This window comes from Lygodium microphyllum, chromosome 12, assembly GCF_053477565.2.
Source record: "Lygodium microphyllum isolate KBCC chromosome 12, Lygodium_microphyllum_v1.1.10, whole genome shotgun sequence".
NCBI lineage: Eukaryota > Viridiplantae > Streptophyta > Polypodiopsida > Schizaeales > Lygodiaceae > Lygodium > Lygodium microphyllum.
In genome coordinates this window covers 63,652,489-63,679,082 of record NC_141146.1, presented here as the reverse complement: position 1 = coordinate 63,679,082, position 26,594 = coordinate 63,652,489, and the positions used below count along the sequence as shown (strand labels likewise).

The window sequence follows — 26,594 nt, the reverse complement described above, 5'->3', positions numbered from 1 at the left end:
GAGAAATTGAGCACCGTTAAGTACCCAAGTCACCTTACTAAGGATGATCTAGCTCTCTTGCAATGTTGTAATCTCTTCAATTATCTTGTTTGGCATCTTATAGTTGTGAGACTCTTATACTTCACATATGTCAAAATCAATGCATTTATCCATTTGTGAGAGAGAGAGAGAGAGTTGATTGCCACCGCTAATCTCCCAAAATGAAAATATACAACACATTAATAACCAACGCGAGTGCCAAATATCACGACTTATAGTCATGGCACCACCATACCTTCCTCTTTTAAGGCTACATGGATGAAAAATAAGAAGTAAAACATAAGCAAAATATATATTTTTAAGATTTGTCAAAGCCAATATATTATGACACATTTCATATCGTGAACTCATGCACTCTACAAGAAAATGATAGCTCATATAGTGCCAAAAATTACTTTCTTTCAATAAATCAAACGTAATTTTATAAACTCAAGCCACCTTTCAAAAATAACGAGAAATAACTTGATTACTAAACATTTCTAAGGCAGGCCAAAAATCTTGATTTAACTTAAAGTACTGATATTTGTAAGAAAATGATGTGGTTTCACAAATAACTTGATTATTAAGCTCTTCTTAAGACACATTAAAAATCTTGATTTAGCTTTAGTATTGAGATTTATAAGATAACTTTATTGTGCTTTCACATAGCAAGTTCAAATTTTGTACATGGTCTCTCACGTTTAATACATCTAGCTTGTAAGGATGTGTAAGAAAGAGCACCCAAAATGGCACCTATAATTGGTGCAATAAGATATATCCAAATACAATGATAGTTACTTTGAGTTATTGCTGGGGCTAGTGATCTAATTGGGTTCATTGATGCTCCCGAAATACTCCTGCCACACGATAAAAGCTCAATGATATAAATTATAAAAAGGACTCTATATTATGTAAGTGCAATTTGGAGATGAGAGATAAAGCATGTCGCCATGTTCCATTAGTAATCTTTAATTGAGAATGCATATTTGTTATCAACTTTAAATCTACATACCCTCCAAGTAGGATATTCGCAGCAACAGTTAACCCAATAGCAACAGCACCTTGTATGCCATCCTACATCCATAGTTGAATATACAATAGGTAACATGATCTAAGAATTTCTTCTAAACTATCATAAATGATCTTACACTTGTTTTTCCACAACTTGATTGAGTCCACATCTTGCAACCATGGAACGAACTAATAGAGAACTTGTTAAATAAGGGTCATAGCTTCTAAGGTAAAATATCATACATTCAAACCTAGTAGTTGGATAGAAATATCACAAGTCACACAATCGATGGAATTGCACAACTTGGTATAGATTCGATGACATCATGCAAGTCTCTCAAAAAAGAATAAGAGGTCCAATAACCTTATTCATGGGCTTATGTAAATTGAATTTATTTAACTATATGACTTTAGGACTTCCAAATTTTCATAATTCATGTACAAAAGCTAATGGCTTAAGTCCCCCAAAAGTAGGTTAGAAATACTTGCAAAAGAGGACCTACTAGAAAGGGACGAAAAGAAGGCTAAGGAGAGAGAAAAGGAGCCACCATGCCGAAGAAGAAAGGAGGTGCATACAAAAAGAGAAATCAAGGATGGCAACCCCTACTAGATAAATCGCACATACAACATCAATGCCTTAGTCCTAAAGATATTTTAATGTTCCAAGGCAAAAAAAACAAAATATAAGCAAATGATAATACATAGAAAATTAGAGAAAACTCATAATTATTTATTTTCAAAAAAAGTGATGCAATGATGACCTTTGTCCATTCTTGCACATCCACAATGAAGCTTAGATGGTGATAAAAATAGATTCTAGGTGAAGAACTCAGAGCTTGCTAGATGATCTCTAACTAGGCAAATAGATTATCGTGGTTCATGAAGGGTCACATTTTTATAGCCCATGAAGGTGGTAGATTAACATGACTAACACATTATATTATTAACCTTTTCTAGTTGACTAGGGAATAAGTCATTTACCATTAAATTAAGAGTGTTGCCCTTGAACACTAGAAGTTGGGAGTCCCTAGCTAGGGGCCATATCCACAACCTCTAACACCCAAAAAAGGGTGCCTTGATGACTTCTACACCTTGCTAGTCAACTTAGCGTGCCTTTAGTTGTTACCAATCTAATTGCTCCATCTAACTCATAGGCTTGACTTTTTTTCCCATTTGATCATATAGACCTCTTCTAGCATAAAGGTTAAGACCCAACTAATCCCCATACTCATACCTAGCTTCTTCTCATAATGGGGGCCCAACAACTTTAAGCACCACAAATCATTGGTCACACCTTACAAGGGTGGGCTTGTCCACCCCGAGGTATACCACTTCCTCAAAGAGTTTATCAAGATGAACTCAAAATAGATCCTTTGCCTTGGTGAAGTTATTTTTCTCATTCTTTTGTCAAGAAGTGAACTGAAGAGAGAGAAAGAGAGAGAAGACTGCAAAAGAGAGGAGTGCAAAAGAGAGAGAAAGAGAGTGACGAGGAGAGCAAGACTAGAATAGGAGAGAGAAAGACAAAAAGAAGCAAGAAGCCATTGAAGCTGAGAGCAAGGTAGTGAGAAGAATGACAATAATGTATTAATGTGTCAAAAGATGAGAAAATTTACATATTCCCTCTTTTTATACCTATTTCAGTGTGACATGGCATCTCTATTATTTACACCTTAAATCCTTATTCTTTCTAACTTCTTACAATCCATTCCATCCCAAGGGTTTTATGCCCTCAAAACAAACTTACAAAGATTTGGAAAAATGATGGATAGAACAAAGTACTACTTTGTTTTCCACTTTACAAATGGGAAAATGAATAAAAGATAAGAAACATATGGACTGAAATAAAGGAATGGAAGTAGACCTCAACTATATACATGATCAAGAATACTTCAAAAGTACTTGGAGCCCTAAAGTCTTCAATTGATGAGCTCAAAATGAAGTAGACAGCTTGTTGTATAAATAGACCCTGCTGAACCAAATCTGCCATAACTTCTAGTAGAAGTATCCAAATGAAGTGTGCCACATGTCAAATCATAGCTCTTGAAGATTACTTTGATACTATGTAGATGGCATAATTCTAAAAATTAGACAAAATAAAAACTATTCTAAAATAGTCTACTGTCAGGTCCCTATCTGCACCATAATTGGCTCCATAATCAGTAAGCTTCAACCACCAATGTGTCCCTTAAGAAAGGAAACTCATCTAATATGGGATCAAGCCTCCAAGAAGCTTCCTCAGGTGGTAAATCTCTCCATTTGATCTATGAGCAAGCTTGTTGTTAGATCCATCTCTCAAAGTAAAATACCAAGACATGGGCACCTTCAACAAAACCCTTCAACAAAACCAATTCTCCTTCTTGGAACTCTAAAGGTCATCTCTTCTCATCTGCATATATTTTCATTTGGTCTTGGACTTTCCTAAGATTCATCTTACAGTCCTAAAGAAGAGTTTGTATTCTTTCCAATTCTTCTTTCTCGTGAGGATTGATTATTTCATTAAAGATGATTGTAGGTAAGGATACCTTAGAGCCATACATAGCCTCAAAGGGCAAAACTATTATGCTAGCATGAGTGAAATTATTGTAGGTAAACTCAGCCAAGTCTAACCCACAATTCCATGAATTCTCGACATCATAACAGAAATAGCGAAGATAAGTCTCCAACCACTAATTTACCATTTATATCTGTCCATCAATCTGTGGATGATAAGCCGTAGAGTGAGTAAATTTAGTACCCATGGATGTGAATACCGCCTGTCAAAAGTTACTCATGAACTTTGAATCCCTATCATGAACAATCACTTGTGCTTGATGAATCGGTGATAAAATGAACATAGACCAAGGAATCCTCTAAGTAAAGTAGTGGTCGAAGGTGTTGGCCAATCTTTAATACACTGCACCTTCTTGGGCTAAACCTGGATCTCTTTTTCACTGACAATATGTCCCGAGTATTCCACTTCAGTCTGCATGCAAGACCATTTATTCTCCTTAACAAAGAGTATGTGATGTCTCAATACATCAAAAATCTTCATTATATGTGATAGATGGTCCTGAAGGGTCTTACTGTAAATCAAAATGCCATCAAAGCAGACTAAGACAAACTAAATGAGGAAAGGCTGCAAAATCTTGTTCATCAGACTCTGAAAGGTAGCTAGAGCATTTGTAAGCCCAAATGGCGTCGCTAGGAAATGATAGAGCCCTCGATCAGTTCTAAAATCGGTCTTGATTTCATCACCCTCTCGCATACGGATCTGATGATACCCTGACCTCAAGTCACTCTTCGTAAAGAATCTAGCCCCCTTGAGCTCATCAAGCAAATCATCAATCCTGGGTATTGGGCATTTGTTCTTCATTGTGATATTGTTAAGATCATTGTACTCAATACATATCCTAAAAAATCCATCTTTCTTTTTAACTAACAAGACCCGAGATGCATAGGGTGAAGAACTAGGTTCAATGAATCCCATTTTAAGAAGCTTCTTGATTTGCTTGGCTACTTCACGTTCACACTTGGACAATATATAGGGTGGCTTATTGATTGGCTTTGAGTTGGACTCCCAATCAATGGGATGATCTACTGCTCTCTTGGGAGGTAATGAAGTAGACACCTCAAACCAATCCTTGTACTCCTCAAGAAGAACTTTTAAGGTTCGGTGACTTGCTGAATTTGTGGATTGATCTTCAATCTCATTATTCAAGTGCAAAATAAATATCTATGAGTAACTCTTATACTCCTTTTTGAGTTGTTGAATGGTGATAAGTTGAAAATATGATCTACTAGGAATTCCTTATAAATGGATGAGCTCTCCATCATAGATAAACTCCATATACAGTTGTGAGAAATCCATAGTGATTTTCCCTAATGTCATCAACCAATCACAACCAATGACAATATCTATAGGCCCCATTTTCAAGATAATCAAGTTTACTTGTGCTTCATAATTTTCAGCCAACTGTAAAAAAACCTGTGGGCATATTTAGGTAATGACTTCTTCTTCACCATTGGCTACCTGAACTCTTATGGGTTGTTGTAAGTCAGTGGAAAGATAATTCAGCTTGTCCATAATGGACTTATTCACAAAATTGTGTATACTACCACTATTTATCAAAATGAACATGGCCTTTCCATGAATGCTACCCTTCATACGAAGTGTTTCAAGGCTCTTAGAACCTGTCCAAGCATCCATGGAAATGGAACAACTAGTGGCAGTAAGTGGCTCATCATAAGTCCCACCTAGGTCGAAAGGAACACTCCCACCTAGATCAAAAGAAAAAGAGTCAACCGGATCATAAAAGTACTCTTGCTCAACTTCTTCCTTAAAATCATCAATTTCAATAGTAGGTACAGTTGCATTAGCCTCATCAATATCATCGTCAGAATCCTCAAAAACTAACATACTATGAACCTTAGCTTTTGCATTTTTGTATACACACTTTGTGACATGATCAAGTATATACTTTTCCCCACATTTGAAGCATAAGCATTTTTTCTTTCTTTCTTTATAGAGGTCCATAGAAATAGACTTGGGATTCATATTGACTAAAATAGATTTAGGCTTGTTGTCCCCTTGTTTGAAATTAACTTTAGAACTATTTGTTGTCCTGAAATTGCTTTGAGATCTTGAAGCATTGAATGGTGGATAAGTCAGCACTCTTAAGCTCCCACTTGGCGCATAATTGCTACCATAAACATTGACAACTTGTCCATGTTTGAAAAAGTCCTTGGCTGTCCATAACTAGGCTGAAATGATGTCCATGTTTGAAAAAGCCACCTTCTTGACCGCTATGCGGCCCGAGATCGTATTCCAAGCATTAATCTCGACTTTGAGCTTCAACAGTTCTCTATTAAGGAAGGGGATGATTTGAAAATCAAGCTGGTTGAATATAGAATACAGGAGACAAAAAGAAAAAAGAGAATAAGACAAATGTATCTAAGGAAGTCAAAGGTAAGGAAAAGGCCAATGTGGCCTCTAGTGTAGTTAGAGGAGCTCTCAGATACAAAGGCTGATGTATTATGTGCAGTTGATTACGATGCCCTTGTATGTCAAATGCAGGATATGCAGATTACCAAGGCTGATGTGATTGATACACTTTTGTCAGTTGATGATGATGTCACTCAAACTTGGATTGTAGACTCTGATGCCTCTTTCCATGTAACTCCTTGCTTGAAGTGTTTTGCTATGTCCAATGTAGGCAGTTATGGAAAAGTATATCTTGGAAATAACCATGCTTGCAGCATTGATGGGATAGGCACTATACACTTGCCTTTGGATAATGGGCAAGAGCTTGTGTTGAAAGATGTCAGATATATCCCTGGCATCGAGAAGAGTTTACTATCTGTTGGACAGCTTGACTTGCATGGTTACACTACACTGTCTGGTGGTGGTTGGTGAAAATTTGAAAAAGGGTTCCATGTTGATTGCAAAAGGAACCAAGAAGGGCACTTTGTATTCTCTGCACTGTAAAGCTTTGAATGGCAAGTTTCTTACAGTTGCTGAAATTGACTGTCATGTGAATTGTGGCACAAGAGATTAGGCCATATGAGCCAGAAAGGACTTAATGTCCTTACCTCTTTGAAGAGGGTTGATGGAAAAGGCTCTAAACTTGATTTTTGTAATGACTGTTAGTTTGGAAAGCAAATATAAAATTCCTTTTACTCTAGTGTCTCTCGTAAGTCCAATGTCTTGGACTTAGTGCATTGTGATGTAGGTAGTATGCCCCTGAAATCATTGGGTGGTACTGCATATTGTCTCTTTTATTGATGATTGTTCCAGGAAGATTTGGGTTTATTTGTTGAAAAAGAAAAGTGAAGTGTTTGTTGTTTTTAAAACTTTTCATGCATTTCTAACCACTCAGACAGGTAGAAAGCTTAAATGCTTGAGAACTGATAAAGGGAGTGAGTTCATATCTACCGAGTTTAAGTCCTTTTGTGACTTGCATGGAATCAAGAGGGAGCTTACAACTCCTTACAACCCTTCTTCAAATGGGGTGGTTGAAAGATATAATAGGACTTTATGTGAGAGAGTGCGGTGCATGCTATCCACTACTAATCTGTCCCATGAATTTTGGGGGGAGGCACTTAAAACCACAGTTCACATTTGCAACCGCACTCCAAACAGATCCTTAAATAATGGCATTCTTGAGGAGGTTTGGTTTGGCAAATTAGCCTCATATGACCATTTACGGATATTCGGTTGTGATGCTTTTGTGCATGTTAGAGATGAGCTAAGGAATAAAGTTGACCCGAAATCCACTAAAGGCATTTTCATGGGCTATGGTAATGAGGGTGAATTTGGCTATAGAGTGTGGTTATCACAGTCTAAGAAGATTGTTTGCAGCCGTAATGTTGTGTTTAATGAGGCAAAGTTGCTAAAAAGTACTTTAGCCTCTAATAAAGACATGAAAAATGTCAAATTTAAGAATTTGCAACCATCTATTACTTCAAATGATGAGCCTCATGATGCTGTGCCACAGGCTGAAACTAATGATCAACCGGTTATTTTTAAGGCAGATGATGATGAACAACAAATAGAAGCACAAGGAGGTCATGGACAACAAGATAGACTTGTTGATTATGAAAATGCAAGTGTTGGTAATGAAAATCAAGGTGTTGTATAGCATGAACACCATACTGAAAATGGCATACAGTAGCCAATAAATGCTGAAAATAACATGCCTCCAGATGTAGATCGGATTCCTCAGAATGTAGATCATTGGGTACGCAGGTCTACACGCTTAAGAAGACAGCCACATTGGTATGACCCCTCTTTGCACTATGTGATGCTTACAGATGAGGGTGAGCCTCTTACATACAAAGAGGCCAAGTCATGCAAATTCAGCAGTAAGTGGGAGCTAGCTATGAAAGAAGAGATTAAATCTCTGTATGCTAATAATACTTGGGATCTTCTGTTGTTGCCCAAAGGAAAATAGCCTCTTCCAGACAAATGGATTTACAAGGCAAGACTGGTTGCCAAAGGGTATGCACAAAAGGAAGGGATTAACTTCCAAGAGGTCTTCTCACTTGTTGTGAAGATGACCATTCTACGTGTGTTTTTTGCTCTCACTGTTGTATTGGACTTAGAGTTGTACCAAATAGATGTGAAAACAGCTTTTCCACATGGTGACATGGATTAGAAAATCTACATGAAACAGTCGAGGGCTTTGTAGTTCTTGGAAAAGAGCAGTTGGTGTGTAAACCAAAACGCAGCTTGTATGGGCTGAAGCAAGCACCATGGCAGTGGTACAAAAAGTTTGATACTTTTATGCTCTCTCATGTGTTTACATGCAGCCATGCAAATCATTGTGTGTACATGAAAAATGATACAGATAGCAACCCCGTCATACTTGTTTTGTATGCGGATGATATGTTGCTAGCTGGGAAACGAAAGACTGGCTTGGATGCTCTCAGATATCAGCTGAAATCAGCTTTCTTCAAGAAAGATTTGGGGAATGCAGGACATATATTGGACATGAGGATTCGCAGGGATAGAACGCAGCACTTGTTGTTCTTATCTCAAGAGAAGTACATTGAAAAGGTACTGAACAGATTTAACATGATTGAAGCTAAGCCTCTTGGGGTGCCCTTACCTCCATATCTTAAGCTTAAGAAAGCCAACAGCCCAAAAGATGACATCGAAGCCAATGCTATGGAGTCCCTTATGCATCAGCTTGTGGCTTTCTTATGTATGCTATGGTTGATACTCGTCCAGACATTGCTCATGCAATGGAGATACAGTTTTATGTCAAATCCTAGCAAAACACATTGGGAGGATATCAAGTGTATTCTTAGATATCTAAAGGATACACAAAGAAAGTGTATTTGCTATGGGCAGGGTGCACTTAGTCTACAGGGTTATTGTGATGCAAATATGGCAGGTGACTTGGACACTCAAAGGTCCACTAGCAGATATGTCTTTATAGTTGCTGACGGGGCCGTCTCTTGGTGCTCCAAGTTGCAAAAAATCGTAGCATTGAGTACTACTAAAGCTCAATACATATCAGCCCTACTGAAGCTTCTAAGGAAGCTATATGGTTTAGCAAACTTGCAAAGGATCTCAGCATGTCTATGAGTACTCCAATGTTGGAATGTGATAGCCAAAGTGCCATGCATCTGGCTAAGAATGCCATGTATCATTCACGCACAAAGCATATAAATGTGCGATATCACTTTATCAGAAAAATTCTGAAAGATGGTCTAATCACATTGACCAAGATCAAAACATAGGACAACCCTGCATATATTCTCACTAAAAGTTTAAGCAAGGCTCAGCATGAGCATTGCATACGATTAGTTGGAGTTGGTTAAAGGTTCACTTCGGACCTTTAAGTGGAAGGTTGTTGGGATGTAAAGGTCCTTCATTCACCTCCATGTATTGTACATGTGTATTATTATGTTGTACGTGTGAATGCATCCTTACAAGCCCTAAGTATAAATACATTTTATTCTTTGTGTATCAATACATTGTTGGTACACCGAAATCAGCTCGTACACTCTCTGTCACTCTTACTCTCACTCACCTGCACACTTCCCCTGTTGCAAATCTTCATGCTTCCGCTAGTTGCGCCCTCAACAAGAGCAAAGATGGAAGATCCAACCCCTAGTATGTGTGAAGCGGATATGGAGTATAATCCAAGATTTTGAAAGGATGAAGAGAGATGATCAAGGGTAGAGGTACCTGAATTCCGTCTGCTTCATGAGCCCCCTCTATTAGAGTTCATATACGCAAAGCCATTCGGATCCTGCACCTCAAAAGAAGAAACAGGCGAGGGTTTTGTGTCATTCAACTCAAAAGGATTGTACAAACCTGACACTGGACCTGAATGAAATGATGAAGTTGGATCGCCAAACGCTCCAAATGCCGTATATCCTCCATGATCGGAGAGGTGGCCAGTCTCACCAACCGGCCCAAATGTGGTAGCAAAGCTTATAGGAGGATAAACATTATCGTACTTGTTGCAATAGTAAATTTCTCCTCTGTCATGTTAGTGAAATCTAGAATAGGAGTAGAAAAATAAGGTGAAGGTGAAAGTGGAGTGTCGTTCTCCTCACCGAGTCCATAATGCCGTCTGAGGGCCTCCAGTGATGGAGAAGCCTGATAGGACATCATAGGAACTGGAGAGGAAGGCGTCTAGGACATTGTGATTCGGTTACAAGTTGTATTGTGTGCCTCGCACAAAGACTAGCTCTCCACAATATCTGCAAGATACTCTTTACAAGAGCATCGACTCTGATACCATGTGAAGAAAACTGCTAGGCTTTGCACTGAGGAAACACAAAGTGTACGACCACGACAAAAACACAAAGAGACAAACACAAAAAGCAAAACTCAAACCCTAAACGCAAAACTCAAAACTCAAACACAAAAACTTAAACACAAACAAAAGAAGGGAAAGAAGAACACAACTCTAAAGTAAATGAATACTACAAATGAACGTAAGAGTGTACAGCTACTCAAGGGCAGAGCAGTGTGTCGAAAAGTGACATCCACCAGAGACAAATCCCAAGTCTGTGACCACCAATTGGAGTGTAGGATGGAGAGAATGCAACAAACACAGGTCTCAAGAGGACCGAGAGCACCAAGCACAAGCTGGAGAGATGACGAAGAGGGTGGGCAGTTGTCGCCTGGGAAGATGACATCAAACGCAAGATGTGGATGCAGTCGCCAACTGCCGCCAAGTGTAGGATAGGTCCAAATGCAGCAACAGAAGGTCATATAATGATGGAGATGGGCTCCTAGCTCTCGCCTACACACTCGAGGAGTAAATGCAGAAGCAAAAGGTGTGGCAACAGTGTCTAGGGCTAGACAACCACATATGTGTGGACTGATGGCTGAAATCTGCACTCAAGGGTGTGAAGCTTGCACAAACAGGAATAAGGCTGAATGGGGGCAACCTGCCTATTTATAGATGTTGAAGGGTGCCCCAAAGAATTAGGGTTTTGGGGGACCACTGAAATTCTCTCAGACCGCTCCCCTTTTTAGGGTTTTTCATTAATTAAGTGTGTTTTGGGGTTGTTTTAAGAATGCTAATCAGCTTAAAAACGTGTTTTAGCTCAACACTCACCACCTATATAGTCCCCCACTTCTTCCATGTGTTGTATAGCCTACTCACCCATATGGCCTACCTCACCATTTACTCAACACCCCCTTGAGCAATTGCTATCCCCCTCTCTATCCCTAGGCACCCTATTCCACCCCCACCATGGAAGACCATCCCTTCCCTCAAACCTCAATGTATAGTGCTCTACCCCATGGTCCCACTTCTTCCTTCCCTTTCCTCGCCGACCCCCCCCCCCCCCCAAAACCTCCACCAACCTAAGTCCCCTATGCATCCCTTAGCCAATCATCCTCCCTTCCCCTACCAACCTACCACTCTCTCACTAGATTTAAATATATGTTTGACTACTTACCCATCTCTTGCCAACTCCACTCCTTACTATAGGATACAGATGAGAAGATTCCCCCAAGTGGACAAGATCAATCGCTCGAGACTCCAGCACAAAGGCTAAAGGCATGTATCCACCATCCATGTGTGAAAGAGATTAACACATACAAAAAGCAATAACCCATGCAAAGCCATAGTGCTTGATATGTGATGCCTTGATCTCACACAAGGATGCGAAAAGATTGCAAGAATGGTATTTAGCACAGATTACCACTTTTATGCGAGTTACTAACTACATTAGCATGTGCACGAAACTTACAAGCTATTAATCCCATCACTTGGAGATTTATCTCACCCGTGTCCTATAGTGACACGGGCCAATTCCCATCATTGCATCTCATCTTCATGAGATCCCCCTTATCATCCCCAATCTCCAACTCTCCCTCCCAATACTCCCACTATTCACCACCCTCCCTTCCCTTGTCGACCCACTGCTCCCTCTCCCTAGGTTTAAACATCAATTTCATTGCCTACCATCTATTGCCAACTCCCACCATCTCATCTCTCTCATACATGGGCTTCCAATCAGCAAACCCAAGCTCCATCCATCCCTATTGGCACTTCCACTTTTCACTAGCCTCTGAATCTTCCTACTCATAAAAATGTAGCTCAAGACACATATTTTGAGTTGGAAATGAAGCCCAAGTGATCAACACAAGTCCTCTAAGTTTTTTTAAGTCATTCAACTCTTGCCAACATGTCAATCATCTCTCCCCTCCATAGGCTTCCCCTCAGTAGCCCTAAGCTCCATCCCTTACTCCCAACACTCTCGATGTTCACCAACCTTTGAATCTTCCTACTTACCAAAATGTAGTTCTAGAAATGCATGGTAAGGCTAGGCACAAAGACCCACCAAACTAGCCACTAAGTCTTGCAAGTTTTCTCAAGCTCTAGCAACCCTAAATCCTCCAACCAACACCATCTCTAGCAAGCACCAAGAAGACCATGGCGCAAGTGATAGAAGTTCTAAGAATTAGTACTATCAAACATATTAGACTATGCATCTTGGTCTCCCTTCCCACCCCTTGTGCTCCAATTGCTTCCTACCTCAATCGTCACCCACACCTTAGGTACATTGAGCCTTGACACATTGTGCAGCTCCAACAATACCTAGCCTCAATCGCAAAAGAGTTATATCTACCCTGCACTGCCCAATACCTTACAACGCCTCTTCTCTACTCTTATCTTATAGCTACCCCCTTATTCACAACTTTCCAATCACAATAAGGGAAACATGACAAAATCCAAGCTAAAACCGTGGCAACAAACCACACACACAATGTAGCGCTTGAGTGCTGACATTGTATTGTTAAGTTGAAGTGAGTCTTACTTCCCATCAATACTAGTGATCAAGGAAATCATGAGTACTTGAAAGTTTGAAGCACAAAACCACCCCTCAAAAAAACACTTACAATCTTAGAAAGATGATTCGTGGCAGTAGCTACAAAACTAAGACTGAAGGTCAGTACTATCTCCATCAAGAAAGATTGCTCCCATCCACCACTAGGTAAAGTTAAGGCCACCCCATTCCTTTTGATTCCATACAACAACATTGCCACCCACACTGCTAAAGTGCCACCCAAGAGCTGACTTCCCGCATACAAAGGCACCTGAATCATGCACATGTATGAACATACACAATTTAGATGTGACCAAAAGATACTATTGATGATTGATTGCTTTATTGATTATATATCAAAATACCTGTGACCATGTGCATTGCCCAATTGCAGAAAAGGCAATAGTAATGGCAGGATTGAAGTGTGCACCTGAGACTGGACCAAGTGAAGATATAAGACCTACAAGGGAGAGGCCTACCACCATAGCCTGCCCCATCATCCCCCAGCCCACCATGATCGAGCCACATATAGCAAACATCAAGAAAAAGGTGCCCAACATCTCAGCGATTGCCTGTAACCAACATGCCACACACGCATACACATGCGCATACACAAAATTAATCGATGGATTAAACAAACTAAATTTTTTTCTTGATAATCACAACTACATATTGTTGTCAAAGATTTGACATACCTTGTGCACGCTTGACACCATCCAATGTTCAGAGTTTAAGGACCCCTCAGAATCAACTTCTTCAACCAAGGAATTTTCCTACAATATATTCTTTGCCTTGATCCTTTGCACATGGAAGCTTTATATAAATTTGATAGTAAATGAGTAATCAAATTGAAGAACATCAAAACAAGGTTAGATAGAGAAACTAATCACAATTCACATACACAAGGAATGACTGGTGTACTGCAAAGTAGTCAAATTGAAGAACATTAGAACAAGGTTAGAGAGAGAAACTAATCACAATTCACATACACAAGGAATGACTAATGTACTAAGAAGGGGCTTTTTTGTTTGTCTCTAGCAAACCTAGCCTTCTTTGTCACTAGTGGACAGAAGATCCCTTCAGTGGTTATTACAAAAGCATACAAACATCCAACTAAGAGTGCCCTACTTCCATCCAATTTTCATGCTTGTTTGCTTGTCTTTCACATACTCTATCTCCTCCATAATCTCTTGGACAATGACATGGCTTCAAGGCAGGGTTTCTTCTTTTTGCATACAAGCTTCCATGCTCGTAAAAGCTAGATTTTGAGTGAGAAAGTGTCCACATGTATGTGTATTGACAAGATATTGATGACTCAAGAAGACCTAGAGAACTTGCATCAGCGAGGGTACTTCTACAACAGCCACTAAAGGGGTCTGCTATCCACCAATGGCAAAGGAGACTAGGTTGGCTAGAGACAAACTAAAAACCCCTCTAATACACTATGCATTCCTTTTGTATCTGAATCTTGATTTATTTCTTTCTCACTATGTTTCCATGTTCTTCCATCTGATTGCTCATCTACTATCAAATGTATATAAATCTTTCATGCATGAAAGATCAAGGCAAAGAAAGTATCGCATGGAAATTCCTTGACCGAAGAAGCTGATTTTGAGGACTCCTTATACTCTAAATGGTCTCAAGTGTACACAAGGTACTTCAAATCTTTAACAACAATATGAAGCTATGATTATCAAAGAAATCTTTTAATATGCTTATTCCATCACTTCATTGTGTGTGTGTGTGTGTGTGTTTGGCATATTGGTTGTAGGCAACCATTGAGATCTTGGGCACCTTCTACATTATCAAAATATGTGTAGTCTATTGCCATGGTTTCAACTTTGACTTATTCATGTTTCACTTGCTATGGACGAAGGTCACAAATAAGGGGATAGCTATACCATAAGAGTAGAGAAAAGGCATTAGAGGATACTGGATAGTGCAAGGATAGGTATAGCTTTTCTATGACTCAGCCTAGGTGTTGTTGGGGCTACACAAATGCCTAGATTCAATGTGCCTAAGGTGCAGGTGACTATTGAGATAGGAAGCAACTAGAGCACAAGGGAAGGAAAGAAAGATCAAGATGCATAGAGTGATATGCTTGATAAACCTCATCCTCAAAACTTGGATAATGAGATTTCTAAGGATAAGGACTATCAAACATATAACTATATGCATGAGTGAGCCACATGCAACAAACAGCAAGAAAAAGGTACCCAACACCTCAACAGTTGCTCGTAACCAGAATGCCACACACACAAAAACTTAATTAATGGATTAAGCAAACTAAAAATTTTCCCTAATATTTACAGCTCCATATTGTTGTCAAAGATCTGGAGTATTTTACACATACTCAACACCATCCAATGCTCAAAGTATGAGTCCTCAAAATCAACTTCCTCAGCCAAGGGTTTTCGTACAACACTTTCTTTACCTTAAAACTTTGTGCATAAAAGAACATATATATATTTGATAGTGGATGAGCAATCAAACGAACATCAAAACAAGGTGAGAAATAAACTAATCAGATTCAAATACAAAAGGAATGACTAGTATACTATGGAGGGATTTATTTGTTTGCTTGCCTCCAGCCAATCAATCTCCGCGCTACTAGTGGACAACAAACCCCTTCAGTGGTGGTGATAGAAACACATGCAATCAGCATTTCCCAAACAACTACAATCTGACAAGAGCTAGCCATCAGCAACACTAGTAAGCATTTCATCCTTGCTGAAGAGCTTAGACAAAATCCTAAACCTCCATCTGCTTTACTAATGCTCCAATCAATGAAATGCATCCACTCCTCTTTTGCTCTATTTCACAAAAAGAAATGTTGAGTCATCTTATCATTTTTTCTACTTGTATGATTGTGCTCTTCATTCATGTTCATGACGATGCATATGCTTAACAAAATGCACTTCACTTGCACCACACTTCTGCATGTAGCAACACTGAGCATTGATGGAATGTTGGACTATACTGGCATATGGTTTGTGGTCCAATGTATGATTCCAAGAGAGATCTAAATTTGCTAATGTTTATGCCACATACCTAACTTATCCATATGACTCATAGCTCTAGAGCCCCTTTTGTCAGATATAAGAAGACAGAGGCAGTGTGTGGCTCATTTTTGTTCAGTGATTACAGGCAATTATACGAGACTATGGTGATTGTATATATGGATAACATAAGATCTTTTGGAAACACTAAGTTGCAATACAAAATTTTACCATAATCAGACAACTTGGAGTGATGAATAATCTTGAACAAGATTTGTTAACCAAAGCAAAAAAATTGCCTCTTCCATAATAATGGCTTATAATGTGCAAAGCCCTACTAATTTGTTCCAAGTATGGGTACAAAGAGGAGACACAAAGACATTGTATTTAGTAATAGCTTGGTATGAGAAAATCCCTGCTAACTTGTTCCAAGTGTGGTACACATAAGAGACACAAAGCCATTGCGTTTGGGATTGCCCTCAGGATCAAGAGTGTGGATAAGAACTCTGACATTGCTACTATCTGGCACATAGCTGCACATTAGTGTGGCCACAAAAGCCATTGCCTCAATGACAAACTTGGGACTAGCTTCTAACTAGAAGAACATTCTGTGTGGATGGAGAAGCTCTATCCCTGAGACACATAATAACCACTCTCAAGACACTAGGGGGTTATTATGTTTGTGATCATGGTCACCTCTTGGTTGTAAGCCCTACACTGAGTCAATTAGGGACAGCCATTGCATTTGGAATTGCCCTCAGGCTCAAGAGTGTGGATGAGAACTCTGAGATTGCTACTTTATGGCACAGAGCTGCACATTAGTGTGACCACAATAGCCATTGCCTCAATGACAAACTTAGGACTAACTTTTAACTAGAAGGAAACTTGTATAGAATAGATGGAGAAGCATCTATCCCTGAGACAGATAATAAATATTCTCAAGACACTAGGGGGACCCTACTCACTGTTAGGGATTAGAGAGATGTTTGTGGTCATGGTCACCTCTCGGTTGTGAGCCCTACACTGAGTCAGTGAGAAACATCAAGAGCTCCATCTGGGTCCACTCATTTCGGTCACTTTCGGTCTTATTATCCTTTAGGCTTTGTCCCTATTTTTGGGCCCTGTCCATCTTTTTGGCTCAGGGTGCCGCTCGAGTATTTTTAGGGTCTCTTTAGCATTAGACCACCTGAGAGTATTTCAGGGTTTCTTGCCTATTTATAGGCACGCCTATTAGTTAGTAATTATAACTTCTTACCTTCTCACTTCTAGCACCTACAGTGTAGCACATGGAGGGGCTGATCATTATATTCAGCTTTCATCTAGTATTCAGCTGAGTTCTCTCTTCATTGCCTTCATCATTTTTTATTGCTCAAGTGTTCATCTTCTATTACCATTTCTCACATGGTATCACAGCAAGGTGGCGTCAATACATCTCGGTTACTTATGGACTACCTATTGACCAAAGGCTATAGACCAGCAGGTGGACTTCTACTTCTGAGACACTTTCCTCCATACAAAATGAGATTAAACATACTCTCAAAGGCAAGTGGAGTCAAGACAAGCTGTAGGGCAATCCAAATAGGAGGAGGGGGAGGACAAGAGAGGATTTTCTCAGCATTTGCATTCATATCTCTTCTTTACCCTCAAAGGCTGTCATATTTCAACATTATGAAACCCAGGAGTGGCTTTATACCAGGGTTTGTTAATTATGATTCACCAGTAACAACCCTTAAGATTGGCCATTGATCTGTTTTTAACTTTTTGGCTAGTCCAGATAGTTATTGGGGATTTGCTTTGTATTGTTTGATGAGACATGTTTTAACTAATGATTGTTCCTTTTCTCTAAGAAACAAAAAAGAGAGAGAAAAAAGAATGTAAATTTTGCAAACAACAAAGTAAGGTTAGACAAACATTACTTGAAAAAAGGTTTCTCATCAAAATCCATTTTCAAAGGGCTACATATTTCTAGACAAAAAAGAAAGCATTGTAGTATTGAAATGTAGAGATTGTGATTGAACATGCACCAAAGCCCAGCTTGCAAATTGCTTGCAATTTATACTTTTCAAACATGGTGTTGAGCCACTAATATTAGGGTTTGCACTAGTCATAAATTACAATGCATTAATCCCCAATTAGTTTTTCTGAAAATAGCCCCAAAAAGCATTTAATGTTGCATTACCTACACTAAATGGCTTTATTTTTAACAGTACAACAAATGCACTGATATCTCTATAAACAGAGTCACTTGTTTAGTGCATCCTTCATCCCTTATTCATCACACTCATCCCTAAGCCATCAGCCCTCAACCCTCATACTACTGTTCACTGCTCCATCTCAGCTTGCTACCTGTTTGGAGGGCATTGCCATCAATGGAGGATCTATCTCAGCCTGCTACCCATGACCTGTCCCAGCTGCTACAAGCTCATCCAGAAACTACACACTGCTTGGCGATATCATTCACAACAAGTAACCTTTGTTGGAGTGCTCTTTCACCTATACTCTTGTTGATCAGAGGCCCTCTTGCTGGCGCCAACTTCATCCAAACTATCAGCATTTGATTGACCCATGCATTTTGCTATTTGGGGACCATTTCCAACAAGCTACAGCCCACTGCCCATGACCTATCCCAGATGCAAACAGCCTGGTGACATCATTCACAGCAGGCAACTTGTTTTGGAGCAATTTCTCACATCCATTCTCACTAATCAAAAGGCTGCCTTGCTGTCCACAACTTCATCGAGCTTGTTGAACATGAGACCTGTATTTTTATGTTTACAGGCTGTTTCCAGCAGGCAACGTCTTCAAAGGCTGCATTTTCTCCAAGTATGGGTTGCCCTGCTGTCAGAGCCTCCTGACATTGCCTGGAGTGTTGACATGACGCAGCCTGACCTGTGTTTTCTGCTGCTGTGTCTGCGTTTTACTGGTGCCATTTTCACCTCACCGACATTGTCAAAGCCACTAGTGGACAATTGCTGCATTTAGGATCCATCTCACATATAACACACTCCAAGAACACTCTCAAACAACTTTAACCCAGCCCTAGACATGTGGATTCTCAAGGCCCCCTGATTCAATCATTCATATTTTCTGATTCATTCATTCTCATTCAGCATTCTACAAATTGTGTTCTATGTGTTATTGTACACTTCACATCTTGCGTTTGCTATACCATTTCTTACATGGTATCAAAGCAAAGATGCTCTGAAAGATCCTCACATTTTGCAAAGAGAAAATCTTGGCATTCCAAACTGCGCAAGGGACACATTCTGAGATGTCCTCCACATCCTCACTGAAGCAATCTCCTTGAGAGCCTATGCCATTGGCTTCAAGGGATTGGCATTCTCTTCCACTCCCACAATGGAAAAGGTGGAGCTTCCTCAAGACAAAAGTCTTCTACCTAGTAGGATGTATCTTCTCACGGAAGAGGAATACATGTCTATCTTGAGGCAAAGATTAAAGAGAGCTTGACATGAAATGAGCCCCTGCGCATGTGATTCACCTCACACATCATTTTGGCATATTAGTCCACTAACTAAGTCTACAACTCAAAGGAGTATACAAAGTCATTCAGATATCTACGTTGGTGCAGTTGGTGCGGAACCAGAACCCTCAACTGAAACAGGAAACACTGATTAGGAAAATACAAGCATGCACTTACTGACAAGACCCATTTCAATGGATTGAACTTTAGAACTTGGTCAAACTAGTGGGACATTTCTTGGACACTCAAGGTTCGTGGGACTTCATTGAAGGGTTGGAACTACAACCTATCCTTATAAGAGTCAATAATGCCAAGGTATTGTCGAGCTACTGCAAGATATCATGCCCAAGTTTCACTCACAACTTCAACATTTAGACCTTATCTCTAAGCATTGGACACATTTAGTCAACCACTATGTGACTGGAAATTGTATCCGATATATATTGATCAACCGTCAGCTCCAAGAGTTCAAGTTTGTTGAGAGGAATGCCTTGATACTCAAGTTGGCAAATTTTCAGTATTTACTAGCTAAATTTGCCAAAGTTGGCCCACCAAAGTCAAATGACAATCAAGTCACTTTTGCTTTCGAATAAGCTGCCTCCCAAAAAATACCTCAATTTCATGCAACAAATCATCTCATAGCCCTAGCTACCTATCATCTATGGACTTGAATGTCTTTGAGTTTCTCAACATAGCTTGATAAGGTTCACAAGAAATCCCCTTTGCCACATTCAAAGGGGGCTCTTGTTTCAACCCCCCCAAAAGGGGAAGCAAAGGGGTGGGAAGAACAAGAAGCTGCCTTCGGGTAGCGTGGAGAAAAGTACCTCTCAAGTCCTCCCTCTTATTGAAACTAGATTGGCAAAATGTCCCTAAGAAAAATAGGTACTGCTAGCATTGCCAAAAGTCCAACCAACAGCTATGGCAATCAACAGAGATACATACTTGAGTATGCATATGTATTGGGGAGTAGTAGGCCCAATTGGTACAAGGTTGAGGTATCCTGATTCCAAGGAGAGTCATGTGGATCTCTGTAAGAGTGGAGGAGGCATTTAGTGGTCTATTGGCCATTTATGCCTTCAAATGGCCATGGAGACAAGAGACACTACCACATGTCAATAATTGGATAGTGGGGGCAAGAGAGCAAAGCAGAGGGTGACTTTAATATGGTGGAGGATCTAGAGGATACGAGAGGCCAATGCATAGAAACAAAAAGCCCCAAACTGCAAAAACAAGATTTCCTTCTCCCTTCTGCCCCAATTCAGCTTTCCCAAACTCGCATGGCAAGTTTTGCCAAGTGGCAACCTTCTAAACTGAATTTCCAACATTATCCAATCCATTAAATTAGTTTTCATAATTTAAGTTCTGAAAATTAAGTTAATACTTACATTTGAGCCAATAAAAATAATCTAACCAGTCAACAATTAAATTGGCTAAGCCAATTTATCACCCAAGTAATCTGTAGTACTCATTAGTTTGGAACTAGAATTAACTAATTGATTAAAGCCAATTCCCTAGTGTCACCACTAACACTAATGGCTAATTAATTGTTCTAACAATGGGTACTACCTAGTATCTGTCAAGACATAACTTATTACAACGTTTTCCTTTGGCATTAATTAATATCCCAAGGTCCTGGGTCCCACATTGTAAAATAATTAACTTGCATCTCGCATGTGCAAGTTGATAAACTTTTAATCAAATCCTAAGCAAAGCAATAAAATTTCATGTCCTCAAGCCAAACCACCCCCTTGAAATCCTTGCAATCATCCTCGATTGCACTGTAATGTGCCAACGTAAAACATACTCCACTAGTATTTCCCAAAAGGCATCATAGTAAAAACAACATTGGCCATTGCTACTTAACCATGCCGATACCAAACATTTGCTAAAAATTTTCAGCCAACATATAAAAAACATAAGACTCATGAAGAATCCAAGACTACTGCCAAGAACCCACAAAATACATTTCTCAATAGTATATCTCATCTATTCTGGCAAAATAACCACAACAAAGCATCGATTGAGCATTAACCAATGGTTTTACCACAAATACTGGTTTTTTTTTTAGAGAGAGAGAGACTCATGGGCCACTCCAGGTTGAGAACTCACTAAGAGAGGAAAATTTTGTGTGAGACACAATGATGGGCCACTTGAGGTTGAACTCCTAAGAGGGATTTTTTTTTTAATTAAGATACCCTAAATATTCCAATCATGATGTACTCTCATGCTCATATTTCTTTAATTTTCAAATATTTGAAAGGATATTGGGATCTTGTATTATGACTATTTTGCACATAAGATGAAAGAAATAACGTTGGGATTTGTGCTAAAATTTTAAAATAAGGCTTAGCCTTATTAAAATTTAGATTGGATACATTAAAAAGAGTAGCTAGATACAAGGATTTGACTACCATGGATTATACTAGTAGGATTTGATGATCCGTTGATGATTCCTCGCTATCTACTAGTCATGAATAAAGTTTAGCACTTGTAGATGCACTTCAAAAGCTATTACAAAGATGGAGATTTTATGAATAGTAAAATTTTGGTTTTTACTTGTGCAAATATTAGTAGAATAATCATATTTACATCTCCAATTTTTTAAGTACACATATAAAGTATCTGATGTGGGCAAAGAGGCCAGCCTTGTGGCACGTTGTCATACAAGTAAAAATAGTGAGCAAAGACTTGGCAATTCAATGCCATTTCTAGAAAATACACATTGCCTTGCAAAGATGGCATGATTTAATTTCTATTGTCATGAGTCAATTCTCTTTTTTAATTCTCTACATCTCCAATGCCCATTAAAGAGGCGCATGCGGGCCTATTTGAAGGCACATATGTGGCATATTTCACATGTTGAAACATTAGTATCCTCCCTATCAAAACTTTAGAGAGGAGCCTTAAACCCTAGCTCCCTTATGCCTTGCCCTACCAAGACCTATCACTTCCATTAAACCTAATATGAACTAAAAATCCTAACTTGATGAGAAGGAGAGCATTAGAAGAGCCTAACCCCCTTAAAACCCAAATATTTATGCCCAAAACCCTAACTAACTCAGCATCCCAAAATTCATCATCTCCAACATTTCCTCAAAACCACAAGACCCCCAAAACGCTCCCTTGCTTAGCTAAAAAGTCTCCCTTTCCAAGTAAGGCCCCAACATCCCTAAAATGATCCTTACCCATGCATCCCTAAAGTCTTTATGGATGTGGCATACCATCTCATATTATTATGTGTTTATACTCGATGATAAAGATTGAAGTGTTAGGATTTTGTAGGGAGGATTTGGGCAGCTTTGTGTGTATATGCTTCACAGAGAGAGAGAGAGAGAGAGAGAGAGAGAGTGTGTGTGTGTGTGTGTGTGTGTGTGTGTGTGTTTTTTACGAAAAAGAGAGAGAGAGAGAGAGAGAGAGAGAGAGAGAGAGGTGTGTGTGTGTGTGTGTGTGTGTTACAGCTCCACATTTGTTGAAAATCACCTTGGCAAGGATCCTTAGCTATTGTGGCACTATATCAATAAGCCATGGGGTTTGCAATGCCTTTATACATGTTTTGACTTTGAAATGAGAAGGCATGAATCATGCATGTTCATAGGAACCATTCATATGAGTGTAGGCTCATGGACAACATCAATGAAATGAACCATTTAGAACGTAAGATTGAGAACATTAATTTAAATAGATATTTAATATGGTAATTAACTCTTTGTATGAAAAACATAAGAGACATAAATGTAGACTTGCATTGAATTTAATAATAGTTTGAAGTCCATTATGAAAGAAATGCAAGGGTTTACGAATGTTGAAACCTTAGAACACTCTACCAAAACACTAAGCCCCATGGCCCCAAAAATAATAACCCCCTTAAAAATATCTCTCTCTGTGCAAAACCCTAAACACCCTTCTCTCACCAAAATATGGAGCTTGGCGAGCCTTATAGAGGTGGTGGATTGGATGTGGAGGTCTACGCCCCGAGATGCCATAGGCCACAAGTTGGCAGGAGAAGAAGAAGAAAAAAGAAAAAAAGCATGCAATTGGAGGAGATGGTGATTGATATCATAAGGATATGTATTTTTGAAACCGCACTTAACATGTGGATTAATTTTTAACCACACGATTAAGTAATTTTTTCACATGTGAGGTGCAACTGGGATTAGAGTGAATTTACAAGCCTGGGACCCGAGAAAATCACGAGATGTCAAAGGCAAAAGTTACTATAAGCTATATTGCACAAGTACTTGGTGGTATTTGGTGTCAATTGTTGGCCTAGTTCATTCATTTGGCCATAAGAGCCAATTGGTGACACTAGAGATGTGGTGCTTAATGGTACCTAGCGCCGATCTAATGATCAAAAATGGCACAGAGAGACACGGGAGTGGAAGATGCCTAGCCAATTTAATTATTGGCTAGTCAAATTATTTTTCTAGACACCAAAATAATTATTAGATTAATTTTCAATAATTAAAGAGTAAAATTTTATTTTTAATGATACATAATGTTGGAAAAACCATTTGGGAAGGTTGCCACTTGGAAAACTTGCCCATACAAGCTAGTAAAAGATTAAAGAAGAGGAAAAACGAGATCACTCTTGCTATGGAAAATGTAGGAGAGCTGTGAGTAGCCATGGCCAACCTATTTTCAGCCATTACAACCAGCCATGAGTGAGTTTTGAGAAGGCAATTGCAAATTCGGACCCTCCACAACTCGGCGATTGTATCTAGGCACAAGGTGACATCTGATTTGGATGTTTCAGCTGTAGGTGACAGCATTTAATGTTGTTGTGGCAAGGCAACACCTACATTTGACTGATTTTTAGTCATATTTTGCGACAAAACTCTAAATTTTCTCTCTACAACTTTCTCTCTCATCTCCCAACTATTTCATAGCCTTGCTCCAAAGATCTCAGCATTTTAGACCCTTGAAGGCTAAGAAATTGCAAATTTCTCTACTGTAAACCCTAATTTACAGCAAAAATTGGGGTTTAGTAGCAACCACGGGAAGCGTGCCAAAAATTGAAAGCTCTAAGACTTGGATTTTTCAAGGCTGAAGGTGAATTTCAGCTGAATTCAGGTGGACTAGCCAGCCATTGAATTTAGGGCATTTCCATCGTCTATGAAGTGGGTGAAAACCAATTGATTGCCCGAATCAAGGGGCAAATCAGATTGAAGACTTACTGGTCACTTTGGACAACAAGGGGAGTTTGGATTGCGAAGGGGATCGGGAGAATCCCATTGTAAATCAACTTCTTCTTCAATAAAGCTAAAGAAATACCGAAAGGGGCGCCAATTTTGGGGCCAATCGGGTGTGCATTATCCTAGATTAATAGGTAAATTTGTATTTTCTGATTTGTATTTATTGTTTGCTGCTATAATTAAGTTGTAATCACGGATTTACCACCTATCCACGGAAGGAAGGCTGGTTACAGTTGATGAGAGGCAAGGGCAAGAGGTAGGCAAAGGACACAAGTAGTAGGTGGTAGGAGAGAGTAGCAATGGTAGTTGAGTGATAAGCAATAGTAGGTGGTATGCTATTAAAACATGTTATCTACACAACCAACTAAATACAATTGAAAACTAATGATCATCACTGAAAACCAACGACCTATAATCAATCTCTAATGATCATAGACTAATGCATACTGATGCATACTAGTGCAAATATATAGTCTCAGAGTTGGAATGTCAACCATGCCCCAACTACAATGACTAGTACACTAAATAGTGACCTTATGGCAAACATATTGTTAGCACAATACCCTTGATGTATGCTAAATGCACACGAGATCCACTATACACAAGAGCTTCCACTAAAGGAGTAGAAGTGCTATCTCCCCCTTGAGCATCACGAAATGCTTTGAACCAATACTCTACTGAACCTGACTGAGCCCGATCCAAAGTCAGCTCTGACTAAAAAGCCTCAAGGTAAAGCTGCAACAACCAAGGATAGTCTGCCAAGTCATCCTCTTCCATCCACTTAGCATCCATTGATGAATACTTCTATAACTTCACCAGATACCTTCTAGAAACTTTACCTTTGATCTATCTCTAGTTATATACCAAAATCTGCTCAAGCACCAAAATCTCATCCAACTCCTCAACCTCCCTGAATTTGAGTAGATACATCCTCACGCACATCACCATGAAAAGGCCTCAACAAGCTTACATGAAAGACATTGTGTATCCACCAACGTGGAGGTAATTTCAGCCTATAAGCAACATCGTTGATCCTCTCCAACACCTAAAAGAGCCCATAGTATCTCACACTAGCTTTGGATACAACCTCTCTCTACCTTTTACCTTTTTCAGCCTTGTCTTTTCAAAACACAACAATATATAATCTCCCTCTACAAACTGCAAAGCACGTCTATGGCGACCAATTGCCTTCTTTTGCTTCTCTTGAGATCTCTCAGAGGATACTTAGCCTTTGCCTAGGTTGCATCAATGTTTTCTACATACCGATCAGCCTCAAAGATCTTGTCCTTTGTGTGCAAAATAGGGGACACTTTCTTGCCACCTTTCACAATCTCAAGTGGAGCTTTGTCAGTCGAACTATGCACTATATTCTTATATGCAAACTCTACCGAATGCAAATATTGCTCCCACTATAACTTATGCTTAAATACATGGCATCTCAAGAGATTAAGCACTGTAGATTTTCCCTCTTCTGACTAACCATCTGTTTGTGGATGGAAGGACAAAGAAAATTTCAGCATAATACCCATATTTTCAAACAGTTCCTTCTAAAATAAATTGGTCATCCAAGGGTCTCAATCATTATTGATCGACTCCGGCATGCCATGATACTTAAAAAACATGTTGCAAAAATAAGTGTATCATATGATCAACCTTTATCTTCTTCCTCACCGGAATGAAATGGACTTGCTAATTGAACCTACAAACAATTATCCATATCCCATCATTCCCCATAGCAATGCTCTTCCAAGGCCTATCTGAAATAGGCAAGGGCTGCAATAAACCCAACATCGTTTCCTATCATACTTCACTTTCTAACATATGATGCATGTCCTAACAAACTACTCAACATGATGTCTCAAAGAAAGTGACTCTCACTAATCAATTTAGGCCTCAATTGATTTGTGACACAAAATCATCCATGCATCATCAAAATCCCATCTCTGAGCACAAAGTGCTCATGTCTCTAGCCATTGCAAAGCTGATCATATACATTCCCAAAGTTTGAATCAATAGCATGCTGATCTTTCATGGCATCCAACTCAAAGTGATAAGCTATCTTCGGCAAATCCTCTAGTCTAATGCGAATTTGATGATACTCATTTTTCAAAA

The 26,594-nt window shown here is 39.3% G+C and overlaps 1 protein-coding gene across 3 annotated transcripts in view; it reads right to left on the bottom strand.

The window, feature by feature from the left end:
• Positions 1 to 646: 646 nt before the first annotated feature.
• LOC148027840 (aquaporin NIP1-1-like) overlaps positions 647 to 26,594 on the bottom strand; it is a 94,708-nt gene continuing 68,760 nt past the window's right edge. The window contains exons 2-6 of one of the 3 annotated variants that reach the window (XM_087689554.1): positions 13,506 to 13,583; positions 13,176 to 13,382; positions 12,884 to 13,081; positions 1,031 to 1,092; positions 647 to 875 (exon numbers count right to left, since the gene is read on the bottom strand). In XM_087689554.1, coding sequence (XP_087545680.1) covers positions 680 to 875; positions 1,031 to 1,092; positions 12,884 to 13,081; positions 13,176 to 13,382; positions 13,506 to 13,583 — 741 coding nt within the window. In that variant the 3' untranslated portion in view covers positions 647 to 679. Of the gene's footprint in view, positions 876 to 1,030; positions 1,093 to 12,883; positions 13,082 to 13,175; positions 13,383 to 13,505; positions 13,624 to 26,594 lie in introns of all 3 variants that reach the window. The other 2 variants (XM_087689556.1, XM_087689555.1) reach the window with 2 other exon arrangements.